Source organism: Chrysochloris asiatica, unplaced genomic scaffold (genome assembly GCF_000296735.1).
Source record: "Chrysochloris asiatica unplaced genomic scaffold, ChrAsi1.0 scaffold00129, whole genome shotgun sequence".
In the NCBI taxonomy this organism is placed as follows: Eukaryota; Metazoa; Chordata; class Mammalia; order Afrosoricida; family Chrysochloridae; genus Chrysochloris; species Chrysochloris asiatica.
The window spans coordinates 4,431,212-4,450,499 of record NW_006408647.1 but is presented as its reverse complement, the minus strand read 5'-3'; the positions used below and the strand labels follow the sequence as shown (position 1 = coordinate 4,450,499).

The following is a 19,288-nucleotide window of genomic DNA, read 5'->3' as shown; positions in this document are numbered from 1 at the left end:
AAGAGATTTTCCTTTTTTTCCTCTCTAAAATAAATTGAGACAGAAAATCCTCAAAGGTTATTTTTGATAACAATAAATGAAAACCAGAAAAAAAAAAAATCTAGGCCTAGTCCTACAGCAGGAACTCTATGGAGTGTGAAGGCATGGTTTCTATCATGCTTTATCCAAGTATAAAAGCTAAAAGATGAGCCTGGAAGTTGATAAAGGTATATGACAAATGAAGTGAGCATGAAATAAGGGGACCCATATTAGTTACTGTTTTATCCTGTTTTACGTGAAGAGCATGGTGGCTCCATAGGATAAGTAATGGATTGTGAACCACAAGTTTGGTGGTTTGAGCCCACCAACCACTCTGCAAGAGAAAGATGAGGCTTCCTGCTCCTGCAAAAAGATTCAAAGCCTCAGAAACTCTGTAATAGGGTTGCTATAAGTCAAAACTGACTGCACGGCACTTAACAACAACATTAAGAAAGACTGGTCATTGAAAAATTATCACAAATTCATGAGCTTCAAAAATAAAACCACACACTAATAGTTAAGGAATGCTATCAAACAGACAAATGAAACTGTCTAGATGTAGTTGCATTGTTCATCAAGGAAAAAGAGAAAAGAAATACATTAGCACCAACATGAACAGAAAAAAACAGTAACAAAAAACACCTTTTTAAAGATAATACACATACAAATTTGGCATTCTTCAAAGGTATTTTATCAGAAACAGAACTTGTCCTTGACTTATTTCCAATGTATCTTTCATGTATTTTTTTTCCCCAAATCTCCTATCTGGTAATATAAATGAAAAGGAAGGTATCTTTAAGAAAAGTATGTATCTATCCAACACATATAACACCAAACATAATTCATTAATTTGCTGGGAAATTATTTGAGGATTATCATGATTGATGTCAAAATGGATGCTTAAAGATACTTTAGTAGCCAAAAGTTTAAGATTATCCATGGCAAGTAAGACCTAGCAATTACAATGAATAAACAGGATTGCCACTATTCCTTTATTTCTCCCAAAGAAATAAATGTAATGTAAGTTTACACCTTCCTTTAATGATGGAATAAACTGATGTTTGTCAAATCACGTATAGAGCAAAAACTGATATACAGAAGACTATTCTTTAAAGGACTATGTTCAAAACAAATTTTTTTTCTAAGTGAAATATTTCTCTTTTGATTTTGAGGTATTCTTTTGACAATAGTGACCCATCTCAATAACTCTTTCTACTAGAGGAGTAGAAAGAAAGATAGAAAGGAAGAAATATAGCTACCGGATTTTACTCAAGACATCATAGTTTGTTTTCCTGAAGAGATTGTGGTTCCACTTGCTTTAGTTTATTTTTTTTTCAAACCATTTTAAGACAAATTGTTCAGACAATGAATAATACCTTATCCTAACAATGTCATACAAGAGATTGATAGAAAGTGCCCTCCATAATATTTAAAATGTTAAGTTGGCTTTGGAATGTGGAATGTTACCAGAAATATTACCAATTAGATGGATCTAATAGTTTGAATATCTTTCCAACCTTGTAAACTTAATTGGAGGAAAAAATTAGCCAATTTGTATAATTGAGCATGTAGTCACATGAGAGTAAAGAAATTATAAGGATCTTTGTGTCTTATTATCATACTTTAACTCTTGCTGTTATAAATCAATAATGAGCTAATTTCCTCTTTCTTGGTGAAAACCTACAGATGAAACTAGAAATAGTCCCACTAAATGGCATCGAATCAGGAAAAAATAAATGTGTCCTGTCTACTGAGAGGGAGACTACTCCTCATTAAAAATGGTAGGTAACCCTTCCATTTAGAATAAGCCATTTCAAAACACAAGACCAACTCTTTAATATACACACAAAATGCTCAGCCTCATAAGGTTAGGTACATTTTGAGCAAGTAGATGAAAAAAATATTCTCTTTTTGGCAACTATATTTCACAGCTTTCTGAGATCTCAGATTTGGTCTGTGCATAAGATAAGACAAACATTTAGAAATGTAAAAAAAAAAAAAAAGATAAATCTAAATGTAGACAAATCTTAGATATCAACATAGCAAAAAGATAAAGAAATGAGTTAATACTATTTACTGTGACTAAATCTTGACTTTATCTTAACTGATAATCACTATGTGTATGTATATTTGTTGTATAAAAAAAACTACTGAAACAAAAAAAAGCTTAACATCGATGTTTTGCAATGACTGAACAGAAAGTGGTGTTCCTTTGTATTTTCTTCAAATATTCAAACCAAGAGAGAAGTTAGTAAGATATTGGTATCAATGAGTTGAAGAATTTTCTTCAAAAACTTATTAAAAACAAATGTGACAAAAACTGGAGCAGATCTTTTCTAAATACTAGAGGGGCTAGGAAAAAAAAGGAAAGGTCAAGAAAAAATATTTAAAAGAATAGAAAATATTTTCCGGTTTCTAGAACTTTGCAGAAAATATTTGACATGGGCTGGATTTTACAACGAAAACTCTCCCATTTGCAACAGTGAGCTCTGCAAGAGAGGTTGTCTTGGCTGATCCCTTCATAGAACGAGTTATTTCTTCAGCAACCTGAGCTTTTGTGACATGCACATGCCCTTTGTCCTCAGAAACAGGGGCTGCCATTGCAAGAATCTCTTACCCCAAAGAAGTGCTGTATTCTTGTGCCATTTTCCCAAAAGCACTCATATCAACACTTGCTGAAATTCAGTTTAATTTTTAAAAAAAGTTTGCCATTCTAGGCACTTGCATTTGTAAACCTCTTCCCTACTTGGTCACACGAGAAGAACCAGTCACACGCAGGATGCCGAACAGGTCCTCTTCCAGTGTCTTCCTGGCTGGAGCAATCAGCTCAACCCCTTGATATTTCAACCAAGTTGGTCATGTGAGCCCATAAAACTGGAAGCCGCAGATCTGTTGTCGGGACTACAACTCCCTCAAAATACAAGACCGTTTGTGTGCGCGTTCACCACCACATTATCTCTTTTTGGCTATAAGCCATGGTGTGACCCCCTTGAGATGACAGAAGGAATAACAGTTCAGATGTGATCAAAGGACTCAAGTAGCATGCTAGTATCTGAAGTTGTAGAAGCATGCTTGGCACACAGGCATGCTTTTTTTAGTCAGTTTCAGTAGGTGGTGTAGGCATGACAATACTGATAGTGGAGGTGAATGGGAATGATAAACTCTAAAATCAGTCAATATAGTACATTTCCATAGCTTTGAGTTCATATTTGGTCACGATTTCATGTAAACTATTTCATGGCACTTTTTGTCCATGCAAGTAGCAAGCCCAAAGTAAGAAAATAGCAAAAACAATGATTCTTTATCACTGATATGTCCATATAAATACATATCTTCACATTAGATAAAAAGATCTATGTGTTTTGCAGGCTTCTTACTGGTTTCACATATTGCCCAATTTCAGAAGTAAGTGAAGAAAAGATGGACATGTGTACTACTGCAAACAGGAAGAAGCAGCTATATGTAAACATATCTCAGACTTGTAAAATCTGCAATTCAGTTGTCAACTATAAATATAAAAAGTGGACCATTATATACACAACTCCATGCTTGGAAGGTTAGACTCATCACTGCAGAGAAACAAACAACAAAAAGACAAATACATAGGATTAGTAATTTATGATGGAGATTCCAAATTAACACCCAATTGAAGAAAACTGATAGAACCTTGAATTGTCTTTTAACAAAGAGCCAATGATCTCCTGATAGGTATCTCATATATTACTATTATAACCTCTAGGATGTCATAAAAATTTTTCATTTTAGGTTCAACCTACATTTTTCTTTTGCCACTGAGAAGTTAGGGTGTTTGTCTCAGTAACTGTTCTGGAAAGCAGAAAATTAGATTTGTATCATATAAAGTGGTCCCTGGGTGGCATGCATGGTTAAATGCTCAACCAGTAAGCAAAAGGTTGGTGATTTGAATCCATCCAGAGACACCTCAGCAGACTGGCCTGGTGATTTGTGGAGTAGTTCTACCCTATATACTGGGGTCCCCATGAATAGGAATCAACTTGACAATAAAGAACATCATAAGTGAACTACAATCAAAATGCACTTCCCATTTATATATTATCTTTGATAAGCATTAAAGAACAACTGAGGAAGAGGCTGAGGATTCTGATCTCAGTTGTGTTGTTTATATACAGTCTATACTCCTTCCGTTCTTGTTTCCTCTTTCCTTTGGCATGCCTTGCCTTGATTTGAATGAAGTGCAAAGTAGACCTGCCAGCTAACAAGTCATCAAGGTGGATTATGGGATCCACTGTGCTCTAAGGTACCACAGATATTGTTCTCAATGAGAGCAGTCATGATCATTACAGTTTTCCTAGAACTGAATGTAAGTCTGAGAGGAATGAGGGCAGTGGTTTTTGCAGTAAAACTTCCAGAGCAGATCTTGAAAGACTCCTTGACTTTTAAAGCAAAATCATTGAGAAAAGTAAAATTCACTTCTTCAGCCCAATATACAAAGAAGAATGATAAAGGTCTCTTATTCTATCTACCCATGACGGTGATGCATCTACAGAAGGGATGGGGACAAACATCTGGCCCTCAGGCCACATTGTTGTTGTTATTGTTAGGTGCCTTTGAGTCGGTATCAACTCATAGCAACCTTATGCGCAGCAGAACAAAACACTGCCGATCCTGGGCCAACCTCACTATTGTTGCCACTGATGCTGCCACTTTGCCAATCCATCTCGCTGGGGGGGGGGGGGTCTTCCTGTTTTTTTCTCTGACCCTCCTGCAAAATAATTTTGCTGACCTTGCCTAGACAACCACAGTTTCAGGGGTGAGTTAATGTTTAACCAAATATAGTAGGCTAATTTTTAAGTTGATAATTTTGTACAGCCCATAAATTATGTTATAAATTTGGGCAGAAAAAAGGTTTGCCAAACCTGATCTATAGCATTATCAGTAACATTTGTTTTTCTCTTTCCAAGGATGTTGTTGCTGCTAAGTGTTGTTGAGTTGGTTCCAACTCATAGGGACCCTGTATAGGGTTTCTGAGGAGTGACTAGTGAGTTTGAACTGCTGACCATGTGGTCCAGTGCTTATACATGCTCTATAAGGTGTACTTAGGAGGGCAGAAACTCATGATCTTTACAGATGGCATTTATTGTCTGCTTTATGCATGTCACGCACCTTTAAATCTCACTTACGGCAAATTTTAAAGATGATTCTATTTTAGTTGCCCTATGCCAATGTTTTTTTAGTAATTTACAGTATGCTAAGATTTTTATTCCTTAGCTTCTCTAGATTTTAAAACTTCATTAAAAAACATCATCACCCTGTTTTAGAAAAGTTCCACTACAAACGTATCATCCCTAACTGGAAATAAGTATGACTTTGTAGAGCAAGGCTATAGGCCCATTTCATATTAAATAGGTCTTAATATTTGCCTGAGGATAGATGATAACTTTAATAGCCTAGAGACATTTTCACAATAGTAAGTTCTGCCATTTGCCCACTGTATGAATTATACTGTGAACTGGCACATTGTTATTCTTCAGGTCTAAGTTTACTAACTCTTCTTGTTTTGGTTAATTTGGAAAACTGAATTATATTTAGAAAGAAAAATAACATAACCAAAGATCAAGTCATTCTACACAAATAAGTTATTATTGAGAGTAGCATGAGCAAGCAGCCTTGTTAATTACAGTGATTTGCATTGCTGCCACAATCTTAAATCAAACAAGTATGTGTCACTGGGCTCCCACTTCCTCCCTATGTTTCCTGTTTCCATTCTTCCTTCTTTCTTAATCCTTCTGAACTTTGTCCTTGGGTAAATGTTGCCTTTTGATCTCAAATGGTCGATTATTCTAAGGTGTGGGCACCTCACTAGTGTTATTATTGATCCCCTCATGAACCTGTCTATTGTTTGGCTGAAAAATGAACAAGAGCCATAGTTTTGGGGGTTCCTCTCATCTCTGCCCAACTAGTAATCCTGCTCTTTATATGATTTTAAGTTTTGATCCAAGACCTTTTAACCTGATCCCTTTCAGAGTAGTTGGTAGTGGTAATAGGGCACCATCTAGTTCTGATCATGGAGACAGAAGTTCATGCTGGTCATTAGATTATTGGACTAATTGTTTCCATACGTCTTCTATTTTTATCACTCTTCTTTTCTATGGACAGGGAAAGACAAATAGTTGCACGTTGGATCGTGTTTTTAAGACTCTAGTTGCTACTCCCCAAAGTAAAATGTAGAACATTGTTTTTGTGGACAGTTATGCCGATTGTTTGCCTTATTTTTAAAATATCACTTAAAAAATAATTTGAGTGGACTGGCAGTATATTTGAGATGACTAAATTGACCACATGAGGGACATACAGTAATTAATTATTCAAATATTTTTTCTTCTTTTTTTGGGGGATGGTGGTGGTTCAGAAAGCTTTACATTTGTATGTGCTGGTATGGTAAATGATTGTTGTTAGGTTTAGTTAGGTGTGTTGTTTTTAACTCAGCAATTCCATGTGACAGAGTAGAACTTCCTGATTGGGTTTTCAAGGCTGTAGATGATCTCCAGGTCTACCTGCCATGAAGCCACTGGAAGAAATTTGAACTGGGTGGATCTGAACTGTCAAACTTTCAGCTAGTAACTGAACACTTAACGAGTTGTGGTCCCAGGGTCCCTGAACAACTACATTGATGCTTTATCATTGGGCTATTATTCTTTATATAAGTACATGTTAGCTTCATGAGATTCATAATTTCATCTAAAATATAACACCATTCCTGTGAAACAATAAACACTTAAAGTCTCTAATTTCCAAAGGGAATTCATATTATTACTATGGTTTGTTATTTCACTAACAAAAATGATGATGAGTCCTTTGCTTGTAGCTATTCTTCTTACTATGCCCTGTTGTGGTGGTTAAGTGCCACTGGGTTGGTTCCAACTCATAGTGACCTTGCAAAGGGTTTCTGAGGAGTAGCTGGTGGGTTGGAACTGCTGACCTATGATTCCAGTGATGATCCTACAGTACTGCAAACAGGAGTCCTTTTGTTGTTGTTAGGTACCATCGAGTCGGCACTGACTCATAACGACCTTATGCACAGCAGAACGAAACAATGTCCAATTCTGGGCCAACCTCACTACTGTTGCCATGCTTGAGTCCATCAATGCTGCCACCTGGCCAATCCATCTCATTGGGAGTCTTCCTCTTTTCTCTGACCCTCCATTTTACCAAACATGATCTTCTTCTCCAGTGACTATTCCCTCCTGACAATATGTTCAAAGTATGAGAGACGAAGTTTGGCCATCTTGGCCTCTAAGGAGCACTCTGGCTGCACTTCTCCCAAAACAGATCTATTGGTTCTTTTGGCAGCCCATGGCACTTTTAGTATTCTCCGCCAACACCATAATTCAAAGGCATCAATTCTTATTCACTGTCCAGCTTTCACATCCATATGAGGTTATTGAAAATACCTTGGCTTAGGTCAGGCGCACCTTAGTCCTCAAGCTGATATCTTTGCTCTTTAACACTTTAAAAAGGGCTTATGCAGCAGATTTGCCTAATGCAATATATCATCTGATCTCTTGACTGCTGCTTCCATGAGTGTTGATAGTTGATCCAAGAAGAATAAAGTTTGACAACTTCAATCTTTTCTCCATTGATAAGAATGTTGTTTATTGGTCCAGTGGTGAGGATTTTTGTTTTCTTGACATTGGGATGTAATCCATATCAAAGGCTTAGCTCTTTGATCTTCATCTGTAAATATTTTAAGTCCTCTTCATTTTCAGCAAGCAAGGTTGCAATATCTGCATATCGCAGGTTGTTAATAAATCTTCCTCCAATCCTGATGCCACGTTTTTCTTCATAGAACCCAGCTTCTCGTATTATTTGCTCAGCATACAGGTTGAATAAGTATGGTGAAAGAATACAACCTTGTCACACACCTGTCTTATTTTTTAAAACATTCAGTGTTCCCATGCTCTGTTCGAACAACTGCTTCTTGGTCCAGGTACAGATTGCTCCTGCCAGGAGTCCTAGGCAGCCTAAAATGATTATGAACCCAAGCTCTCACTGGTGCCAGAGTCTGAATAGAGTAAACTCCAGACATCTCCCTCTATGTAAAGTGTGCTAATAACTGGATTAAAAAATCATTACAGTATTAAATTACCGGGCCAAGGCCAGAGACTGAATGGTAATTCCAGCCCAGGATATTATTAAACATTCTGTGAACTGGGGTTAAAGATAGCGTTCTCAGGTGAAGGAGAGTCTGATAATAGGGAAGATGGTCCCATTTGCCTGAGCCACTTGACCCGAACATGCCAATTATCTGACAGTTTGAAAATGGAGTATGGGAAGCTAATAAATGACAGTGTCAGAAGCAAGAAAGTGTGTTACATAGACATAGCCACCACCGGAGGTGCTGGGGTGAGAGCCAACTGGGTTACTTTCTTTTCATTTTCTAATAATTCCAATAGCTTCGTGGTAGTTTAGTCAATGCAACAAACTGTCAAATGTTACTGAATCTGAGGAATGAAGTTCCGAAAATATTATGCTGAGTGCAGTCAGTCAGTCGTGAAAGGAGAAATATTCTACAGTCCCACTTACATGAAAAAATATAGAAAAAGCAAATGTATGCTTTTAGCTGCTGTTGAGTCAATTTCAACTCATGATGGCCCATGTGTGCGGAGCAGAACTCCATAGGGTTTTCAAGGCTGTGATCTTTTGGAGGCAGATGAGCAGGCATTTTTTCTGAAGCACCTCTGGGTGGGTTTGAATTACCAACCTTTCAGTTAGTAGTCCACTCCTTAACAACTGGGGCCACCCAGAGACTCCAGCAAAGGTGGAGAGCAGTTAACCCATGGTTAAAGGCTTTCTGCTCCTGTGAAGATTTAAAGCCTACAGGGTCACTATGAATTAGAACTAACTCAGCTGGCACTGAACAGTAACTAGGTGTGGTTGGCAAGCAGTAGGGATGGGGTGGTTATTGCTTAAGGGGTGCTGAGTTTCTGTTAAGGGTTATGAAAAAAATTGGATATGATTAGGAGACAGGATGGAGAGACTTTGTCTCTCATACTTTGGACATGTTGTCCAGAGGGACAAGTCCCTGAAGAAGGACATCAAGCTAGGTAAAGTGGAGGGTCAACAAAAAAGAGGAAGGCCCCTAATGATAAGGATTGACCTAGTGGCAGCAGCAATGGGCTCAAGCTTACTAGGACTGTGAGGTTGTTTCCTTTTGTTGGGCATGAGTCAGAACTAATTCCAGGGCATCTAACAACAGTGCTGAAGGTTGCACAACATGGTGAAGCTAATTAATGTCATTGAATTGTACACATGAAAATGGTTAAAATGGCAATGTTTTGATATATACATGTTTTATAACAGTAGAAAAATCCTCAAAGTAGATGAAACTAGGATGTGAAAAAATGACAGAAAACCAAAGGCACTGGGGATGAAATTTAAAAGTGATCAAAGCAGCATGCAAATTTCTTTCTGTAGATTTTTGCCACAATGGCATTCCTTTAGCCTTTCGGTACCATATGCACATTTCTTTCAAATTAGGTCTCACCATTCTTGTGTAAAAGATCTGGCATTCCTCCTTAACTATCTGCCTTGGCTTCTCACTCTCTTTGCTCGCTAATGTACTAGCTCTGCGCCTTTGGAAATTAGTTTCTCTAAACTCACTCTCCTCTTCCTTATCATTGAGGATAATAATTTGTTAGAGGGTTATTTTTAGGGAGAAATGAAATTATATCCTTTATGTTAAAGGGTTTATCATACATGTTTTGTGCTTAGAAGGTTCTCACTACAGGATCAGAACCCTTTTCTACTGTATTGTTGCTGTTGTTAAGTTGTTGATGCTAACTGCCATCAAGTTGATTCTGACACCTAGCAACCCTGTATGAGGTTTCCAAATAGAAGCTGGTGGGTTTGAACCACTGACCTTATGGTTAGCAGTCCAGTGCTTAGCCTACAATGCTACATCAGAACTCCTCCTTACTGTATATAATAGCATTTAAAGACAACCACATGAAATGGCTATAATAATTGATATCATAGATAAATTAAGACATTGTTGATGGAAAGAAATTGGTCATCATGCTTATATTTTCTGCTTCCTCAGCTATGTGGCTCATGTTGTCAGGGCTCTACCATGTATAACTTATTTATCAGGTGATTAAATATAATTAAGTATAATTACAGGAAAAGATGACAAGATTAGAGGACAAGGAGTTTATTGAAAATAAGGCAAGCCATTATCAAGATGCGCTCCCCCTTTCCATTCCAAAGAAAGAATTAGATAGGGAATGTTCCAGATTATAACACTGATTAAGTATTGTTTTCACTCATCAGCTTAGTAAGAAATCAGCAGTAAAAATGTTCTGGAAGATTCAATCTTCTGCTTTTTAATACCCAACCAATTTTCATGAATGTTAAATTAAAAACATGTATTCTGAATGGAAAAGGCTAGCCCAGGTCAAAAGAAAAGGAGAATGCTACTTAAAAAAAAAAAAAAAAAAAAAAATTTCATAAAACCTACCTTTTGCCAACAGCCAGGCATGGGTAATCCATCTGGTCCCTGTTTTAAAGAGAAGCAAAAGTATTCCTCAGGGCCCCCAGGGGTGATCAGGCTTCACAGTACACATGCTCAGAGGCTTAAAAAGTAGTATTCTCTACCCCCTCAATGGCTTCGGTCATAGTCATCTTTTTCTAATTAGCAACTCCTGGTATATTATACAACGTTCGTGAAGATGAAACAAATTAAAATACTTCCTAGAGTAAGTACAGATTTTGTAACTATGAAGTATAGAAACATCTCTGCCTCATTTTGAAAAAGCAACATACAAAGCACAATGGTCAAGTCACAATTACACCTTTATGTATTAAATCTACACAAACTGCTCTTAAATTTCATTAAACATCTGTCCCAATTATCCTTATTAAATAAACAAAAATCACTTCTCTTCCTGCTCACTGCAGTCTATGACTGAATGCATGATAATGATACAGAACCAATGAAGAACCATTTCTATCTGAAGTTCAGAGCTCTCAACATGCCAGCATTTTTACTTTCCTTTGTTTAAAGAAGATTCAGTAGATATACTCAGTTGAATATACAGGTGTCTATTAGCGGAGTGGTTACGAATCGGGCTGCAAACCACAAGGTCAGCAGTTCGAAACTACCACTGGTTCCGCAGGAGAAAGACGAGGCTTTCTGCTCCCGTAAAGATTTACAGCCTCAGAAACCCTGTACAGGGTGGCTATGAGTTGGAACTGACTCCACGGCACATAACAACAACATTATAATTTTATAGTAAAATGTTATCCATAACATTCAATAGCTGTCCTATTGAAACTCCTCAGCAGTCAGTTAATGGATTCTGAATAAATAAGGGTTCCTAAATGTTGTAAAGCTTATTTTAATTTAAAGTGTAAATATTCTTCAGATACAAATGATACAACTAAGGTATTATGGAGGCATGCTTTTGTTTCCCCTCACTAAAATGAGTGTAAAATATGATTTATCATGAATACCAAGCAAACAAAATAGAAACCTGAGAACTTCATATTGAGACTTTCTAATGATAATTATTAAATATTTTTTTCCTATAAATACAATCTCTTAAAAAACATGAGAAGTATAAATTTATCTTAAAATAATCATGCTTAGAGCTGAAGAATAATATACAGGCAGTCCCCAGATTATGAGCCAGTCCCATTCCAAAGTCCGTCTTCACATTGAATTTGTTTGTAAATTGGAGCAGTAAGAAATGATTTGTATCTAATGTCAGTTGTCATATATTTGTCTTAGGATAGAGTATGCAAAGGGGCTTCAAAAAGTTTGTGGAAAATAGAATGAAAAAATAATGGAAGTTTTCCAGAAAGTTTTTGAAGCCCCCTCATATAGTGTACCTCATTAACGAAGCATTTCTAGATACACTAAATAATCTTTAACATAATACAGTAAGTAATATTAATAATGTTCTGATACTTGGTAAAGTGAAGCCCGTTTGTTATTGTGAACTATTATATGTACCTCAAATTTTTACTACAGTAATAGGTCTAAAGGAGGTGGATTCCTAAAATGGATTGAAAATAAATCAGACATTGGCAACCTGGGGACTGCCTCTAAGAACATGCAAACAAAAGAGCCATCAACTCAACCATAAAGATTTTTAAAATGTTCAGAAAATACAAATATACTTTCCTTTTAAATTGAAAAAACAAAACAAAAGCAAAACGCTCTGAGATAGCTTTGTAAAATATTTGGGAAAAATTTGGTAACGCCAGATTGGTACAGGGAGAAGGATCAACCAGTAGAATTTTAGATTTTAGTATAAGGAGGATTTTGAGTTCATGCCAATGGGTATAGGGGAGTTCTGTGTACTTCAGGAAAGTGAGTTTCAAAAGGAGAGACCATTAAGTTGAAAATGTTACGTTGCAAAGAAGAGGGTTTAGGCTGCAGACGATTATCATCTTTAGAAGCTCAGAGAAGTTTAGCTTTCTTCATATGGTCTCTTAGCAGCATTCTTTCGAACTGGTTAACGCTTGACCACAGAAGTTTAAGACTGTAAATTTGGCCCTATTTACAGCCTGGCAGAAATTTAGTGAAAGGGATCAAAAAGTCTTTATGTTTTGTAGAAGGGGGGAAAAAAAAAGTCATACTTAGGGGCAGAAACAAAATTTATAGCTTAGCTGTGCTTTAACATAGAAAATCTTAATGTAATTTTTAATTTGTTGTTGTTGTTAAGTGCCGTTGAGTCGGTTTCGACTCATAGCAATCCTGTATAGGGTTTCTGAGGAGCATGAGCATCTGCGTCTGGTGGGTTTGAACCACTGACCTTGCGGTTCTAACTGACCTTGAGGCCCAGTGCATTATCCTGCAGTGCCAAGCCAAGACTCCAATTTTTAATGTACTCCTTAAATATTTATTGAATAAAATAAAAATAGCAAAGAACACAGGCATGTCAGGTCAGGTCAGTTGTGAGGATGATGCCAGGAGGTTAACTTGCATTCACCGATAGACATCCGTGCTTGCTCTCTTCACTTTGCAAAAAATTGCTGAAGGAGCCCATGCATGCACATGCATGTATGTAGTAAGTGCATCATGTAAAGCTTGCTGAATAAAGCACCACTTTACACTGACAGGAATAAATATATAATAAACAGGAATCGCATGCAGGGTGGTAGGAAAGAGCAATACTGTACCAATTGGCAAGGGGCATCCAGCCCATCCAGGCCAGGCTGGCCTGGCTCCCCTTTTTCCCCCTTAACGCCACGGAATCCCTGTTTGTAAAGATTAACTCATAATGTTACTAACACAAGAAATCACTTAAGCACACAGATTCTGTTGAAGAAATAACTACAAAAAGTTGGAAGACGAGCAACTCTGGAGGGAAAAGGAAGGAACATCCGGGGAAGTGGGACAATATGAACAAAGCTAGGCATATTCTTATAATAAGAGCTTGTCTGCTCACAGTGATACTCTCTTTTGAGGTGTATGGGATGGATGGTCCCTCTTATGAGCCTATATTCAGGTTACAGTTGTACATCAGTAAGCACTCCAGTCATAACAGACTAGGCAGAGCTAGTGGCCAGGTCCAAGGTGTGGAACATAACAGGATGACCAACACAGCTGTTTCTGGTAGCCTTAAAATCTATGTTAACTGACCCCCAACAGGAGGTCTGTATTACAGGTCCCTCCAGGTTGCTCTTCTCCCATCTTCTCCCCTTACACATGACATCCGGAGACAGAGTTCCATGAGTCAGACATACCAATGGGCAAGGTGCATCTAATCCAGGGGCACCCTGTTCTCCTTTCTCCCCTTTAGGCCCCTTTTTGCCTTTCTTTCCCTTTTCCCCCTGTGGATACAAGGGTTTAGATAAAAGACAGGTTTTATTTGGGGGCCGGGGAGATAACAGTAGTTCAAAAGGTGCTTTAGCCAATCAAAGTCTGGAAGGGCATTTACCACTGTTTTCTGGTTAGGTAAGGCATGATAAAATAAAACTAAATGATACTTTCAGAATGTTATGCATGGATGACTACTGGGCAATGCTATGTGGATTGTTATTAAAGATACTCCATAAGATGAAAGGACACTGAAAAGGCTGGCACATCAGACAGGAAGATCAATGCTGACTTAGACCCTACTGACTTAGTCACAGTGAATTAGGTGTTTCTGCCATAGACCTTTTTAAGATGGCAGATACCAACTGTACTGAAGTTCAGAGGAACAATGAATACTTCACCCAATTTTCAATACCTGTCAGCTTGCTTTTTATCACCAATCCTGTAACAGATGAAGCTACTTTGAGCTAGAGGAAAAGGAAAGAATATTAACAACTTCTGTATTTTTGAAAGGTATCCAATTTTATATGGTCTTTTATGGCTCTCATTTTTTAAAAAAAGGATTCAGTGCATTAAAAAAGGGCTTCTATTTCTTTTAACATTTTGCTTTAGAAAACTACAAGCCAAGCATTTCCTTTATTAAATTTTGTAAACAAATTTAAAAATTGTTCCATTATCTTTCTATGAACATTTTAGAGGGCCCTTCTCAACAGTGCCAGCTGGAGAACGAGGCTTATTTACAAGCCTAGGAAATCTCTTTAATTTATTCTCTTATCGATCTCATGCCAGGTGTTCACAATGGTAAATGAGTTTCCAGCTTACTATAATGTAACAAGAGCAAGGAAAATAATAAAGACAAAATTCTGTTTGGGATAGAAAAAGCAGTTTAGACTCAGTTGAGCTAATACTAAGAATGAAATAGGCAGGATTATTACATAGTGGGAATGGAGCCATGGAAATTAGTATGTAGGAATCCAGGTCAAGGTTTTGGGGAGTCTGCATGGATCATAGGGATGGAGGAATTAAGTAAGGAGAGGAGGCAAAAGGAGAAAGAAGGGATGCACCTCGACTGTTTCACATTATTATAAGTATCTCCGCATATTTATAGACAGGGAGTTGGTGCCAAACAGAATACAAAACACTATACGATGCACATTTAAATTAGCGTATTCATTCTGCAATCAAGATGAGAGTTACAATAAAACTAAAGTAATTTCTGAAGCAAAACAACATGAATATCCAAAGATGAAAAGACACATGAGGCAGAAAGTGTATGTGATTTACATTCACATTAATGCATTCATTCTGACAGAGTGAATGAAAGCTCCTCATTTATCTCCTGTGTGCCAAAAAGATTGCATCAGAATCCCCAGAATCAAAACCATTTGGGCTTCTTGAATCTAAGGAAAAGAGAGAAACCCTGTGTGGTTTATTTGCTCCCTAGCAAAGGCAAAGATGGGAGAAATCAGAGTGAAATGAGAGCAGGTGTGATGGGAATCAGATGGGAGGTGCACTCTGAAGTAAACTGCTCACTCATTCATGCACGATGAATCAACTTCCTTCTTTAACAACTTACTTTTCAGTGCCATGCCATAAAATTGATTTAAATTTTGTTTCGATGAGCTCTTTCCTCCCAGGAGGCAGTAGACTCTTTTTCACTCAGGTATGACTGAGACCAGGTGTGTTGGGTATTATTCATTTAGAATTCAATTCATTATTTGATTAGTAAATCAGCTCACATTAACCACTCAACAGAAGAATGCGGTCCTATGAATGCTGATTGTGACAGGCTATGGGAATCATTGTTTCAGTAGTAGTTTAATCAACCTCAAGATTCATGGAAAACAGGTCAATGTGCAAAGAATAATGTATCGATGTTATTAATCAACATTGTTTTGTGATGGGCAGTGATTCGCCATGTAATACAAAACCATGTGTCATGTGGGAAGGAGCAGGTGAAGGCTCTTGATAATTGCTATCTCACACATCTAAGAATAATATAGCAAACATGTTCATATTTTGAATCCAATTTTTCTAAATATAAAGCTTCTGATCATGGATTCTGAAACAGGAAACACATTTTTTCCTATAGGTGATTTACATTATTTTGAGGATTACACTGTAGTTTTATGTTTTCATAAGTTGTTGTTGGTGGTGGTTATGTGCTGCCGTGGAGTCAGTTCCGACTCATAGTGACCCTGTACAGGGTTTCTGAGACTGTAAAAATGGGGGCAGAAAGCCTCATATTTCTCCTGTGGAACAGCTGGTAGTTTTGAACTGCTGATCTTGTTATAATACTGATAATTTCTTCCTCGTTCAAAAGCACGAGTAATTGTGATATGCTTTTGAGGACATAGGGGTTGAGATGCATACAATCTAATTAGCTAAGGATTAATATAAATACCAACAATCTTTAAAGAACAAACTCCTGAGCTAAAAGTTTACAGGCACGTTTGATCTCAAAACATGTATACTGAGATATTACAAATTGGAATCTATAATTCAGATTTCAATAACTTTTTAATGCCTTGGTTTCCTTATCTGTGAAATGGAGCTGTTAATAGCACCAACCTTAGAGAATTGTTATGAAGATTCGAAAACACTGTAGGTAAAGTGCTAGGGAAACCACAGATTAAGTGCTCAATAAATGTGACCATGACAGTGATGATGATTGCAGTGTTGGTAGTAGTAATGCCTTTATATAATCGATCACATGGGCTTTTTTACTGATAAGAAGTTAAGTCAAGTTTAAGGTCTGAGGAATACAAAATAGGCTTTACACCCATGTTTTTGACAGCTCTCATTTGGCCTTGTTTTTCAATAGTTAATAACTTATTCAAGGGACTTTTTAGAGACTTCATAAACAGGGCTAAGTAGTGCAGGACATGAATTAATCTGAGAAATATCACTGGTTTAAATTTGCACTGTGAGAGTGCAATTGCATCCACCCACTTAAGAGATTTTCATGAATATATTGATTGTGAAGTGTGCAGTTTTTGCTGTGCAAAAAAGATTCCTTTTAGATCTACAATCAGGCCAAAGATGTAAGCAAAATACACAGAGAGGAAAAGAGAACGAAAAAGGAAGAAAAGAACAAGGGGAAGGGAAGACACCAATTGATGAGTAAAATCCATAATACAAACGTTGGTTTTAAACATAGAGCCATTTTGCCTCATATGGGGTCTTGTGTACCTTAGAGCTAATGGCCCTGAGATAAAACCTAAGCAATCAAGTTCATAAGGTAATATCTTCATTTGATAAAATCTTCAGTTTTCAGCTCTGAGTCTGAAAGCTGCAGGATCTAGTCTCTGAGTAACAGACTCATTGTAGTTTCTTGGGCACAACACTTACTCTCTGTTTTCCAACCAAAAATGAAGATACAGAATGTATTTTCTGTCTCTGTACTGAAGATATGATGATAAATAAAATATCAGCTTTATTGAGTTAGGTGAGTTCTGACCGAAGACCATTGCAGATTTATGATATTTAGTTTTCCTTTAATGCAACGAATGAACCCCCGCCCCCCCGCAACTACTTCTTTTTTTCCATTTTCAAGAATGTCTGGACATTACATTTTTCAGAAAATTGGTGTCAGACAGTTTAAAGATTGTAATTTGGACATCTGGGGCTTGTAAAAAAATTTTTTTTTCTTCTATTATTGGTTGCATAGGCTTCTTCATTTCTCTGAAAGACCTTGGTCTTAAGATCAGACAATAGTGCATTTTTGGTACACAGGATGGAGGAAGATTAGGAACAGAATGGAATTACACAGGTCGAAGAGTAAAACGGACAACAGGAGAAGACTCAAACTGGGCCCATGCTAAGATGGAGGGGTCACCTTTTCTCCTTTTTCTCCTAGATCACCCTTCTCACCGCGTGGACCAGGAAAGCCCTACAAGATAAAAAGCAAAGCGAAAAAGATCTATTTACTCAACTGTGGTGAAGTTAACTCAAATATAAAGTAAAATGGCGCAATAGGGAAACTACCACTTAGAAATGAACTGTTTTCTAACATCCCAAGCATGGTGGGTCTGTAGGATAAGCACTGGACTGCTAACCACAAGATAAGCAGTTAGAGCCCAGCAGCTGCTCCTCATGAGAACAGTGAAGATTTACAGCCTTGAAAACCCTATACGGGGTTGCTATGAGTTGAAACCAACTCAATAGCACTTAGCAGCAACATCACAATGATCTACATAGAAGAGTAAGTGAAAAATTATCCTATAAAATCATAGAAACATATATTAAACAATATCGAAATGTGAAGTGATTGTTTCTCGACATAGCCGAGCTCTGGTAGTGTAGTGGTTACAAGTCGGGCTGCTAACCTCAAGGTCAGCAGTTCAAAACTACCAGCGGTTCTGCAGGAGAAAGATGAGGCTTTTTGATCCCGTAAAGATTTACAGCCTCAGAAATCCTATACAGGGTCACTATGAGTTGGAACCGACCCCACGGCACACACTACCAGGTCTATATACACTGTGCTTTCACCTCTCTGTGGGTTAATGCACTGGACTGCAAAGCTGGTTTGAACTGCAAGGTTGGTGGTTCAAGGTCACCAACTACTCCTCAGAAACCATATACAGGGTTGCTTATGAGTGGATCTGACTTGGTGGCACTTAACAACAACAGCCAACCCTCCCCAAAGAATTCTGCACTCTTCAATGTACACCACATTAAAACAGCAATTTTAACATCCTCAGGTAGCTCAAATCGTGTTCCTTTTTCAATGTCCTTTGAGTTTTGGGAATAAACAGATGTCTGAAGGAACAAGACCAGTGCTGTCGGGTGCATGGGTAAGGTTTCCTAGTGAAATTCCCCTAGGACAGCTCTCAAAGTATTGGTAGGTGCATTGTCCGGATTGGGGGAAAACAAAAACAAAACAATCTTTGGTGCAACTTTCCTGGTCTGTTTGTACCAATGCAGTGTTCCAGTCTCTTAAAACCTCTTCCTAATAAGACCCTGTGATTGTCCTATGTCCTTGGAGAAACTGTCAAAATGATCTCCTTTTGAATCTTAAAAATCAGTTACCCTAGCCTTTTGAGATGACCTCTCTGTCTTGAATTTAAGTGGTCTAGCAGATCCTCTCAAAACCATTGTTATGTTAAAACTTTTTTTTTTTTTTTTAACTTTTCATTGTTATTTGGGTGAAAGCTTATATATCAAATTGGTTTCCCATTCAACAATTCATAAACATTTAGTTTTGTGACATTGGTTGCAATCTCCATAATTTAACAGTACTCTTCTCATTTGGAAAGAGACAATGGAAAAGCTCCATATCATCAGCGAAAACAAGGCCAGGGGCAGATGTGGAACAGACCATGAATTACTCATATGCAAATTTAAGCTGAAGCTGAAGAAAATGAAAACAAGTCCACAAGAGCCAAAATATGACCCTGAATGTATCCCACCTGAATTTAGAGATCTGAAGAATAGATTTGATACATTAAACACTAAATACCAAAG

At 37.4% G+C, this 19,288-nt stretch overlaps 1 protein-coding gene across 1 annotated transcript in view; it reads right to left on the bottom strand.

Annotated features, from left to right (window-relative positions):
- Nucleotides 1-3,477: 3,477 nt before the first annotated feature.
- Nucleotides 3,478-19,288, bottom strand: part of COL25A1 (collagen, type XXV, alpha 1) — a 668,242-nt gene continuing 652,431 nt past the window's right edge. Inside the window, exons 34-37 of the mRNA XM_006869318.1 lie at nt 17,661-17,714; nt 13,183-13,260; nt 10,514-10,552; nt 3,478-3,587 (exon numbers count right to left, since the gene is read on the bottom strand). Coding sequence (XP_006869380.1) covers nt 3,585-3,587; nt 10,514-10,552; nt 13,183-13,260; nt 17,661-17,714 — 174 coding nt within the window. The 3' untranslated portion in view covers nt 3,478-3,584. The remainder of the gene's footprint in view (nt 3,588-10,513; nt 10,553-13,182; nt 13,261-17,660; nt 17,715-19,288) is intronic.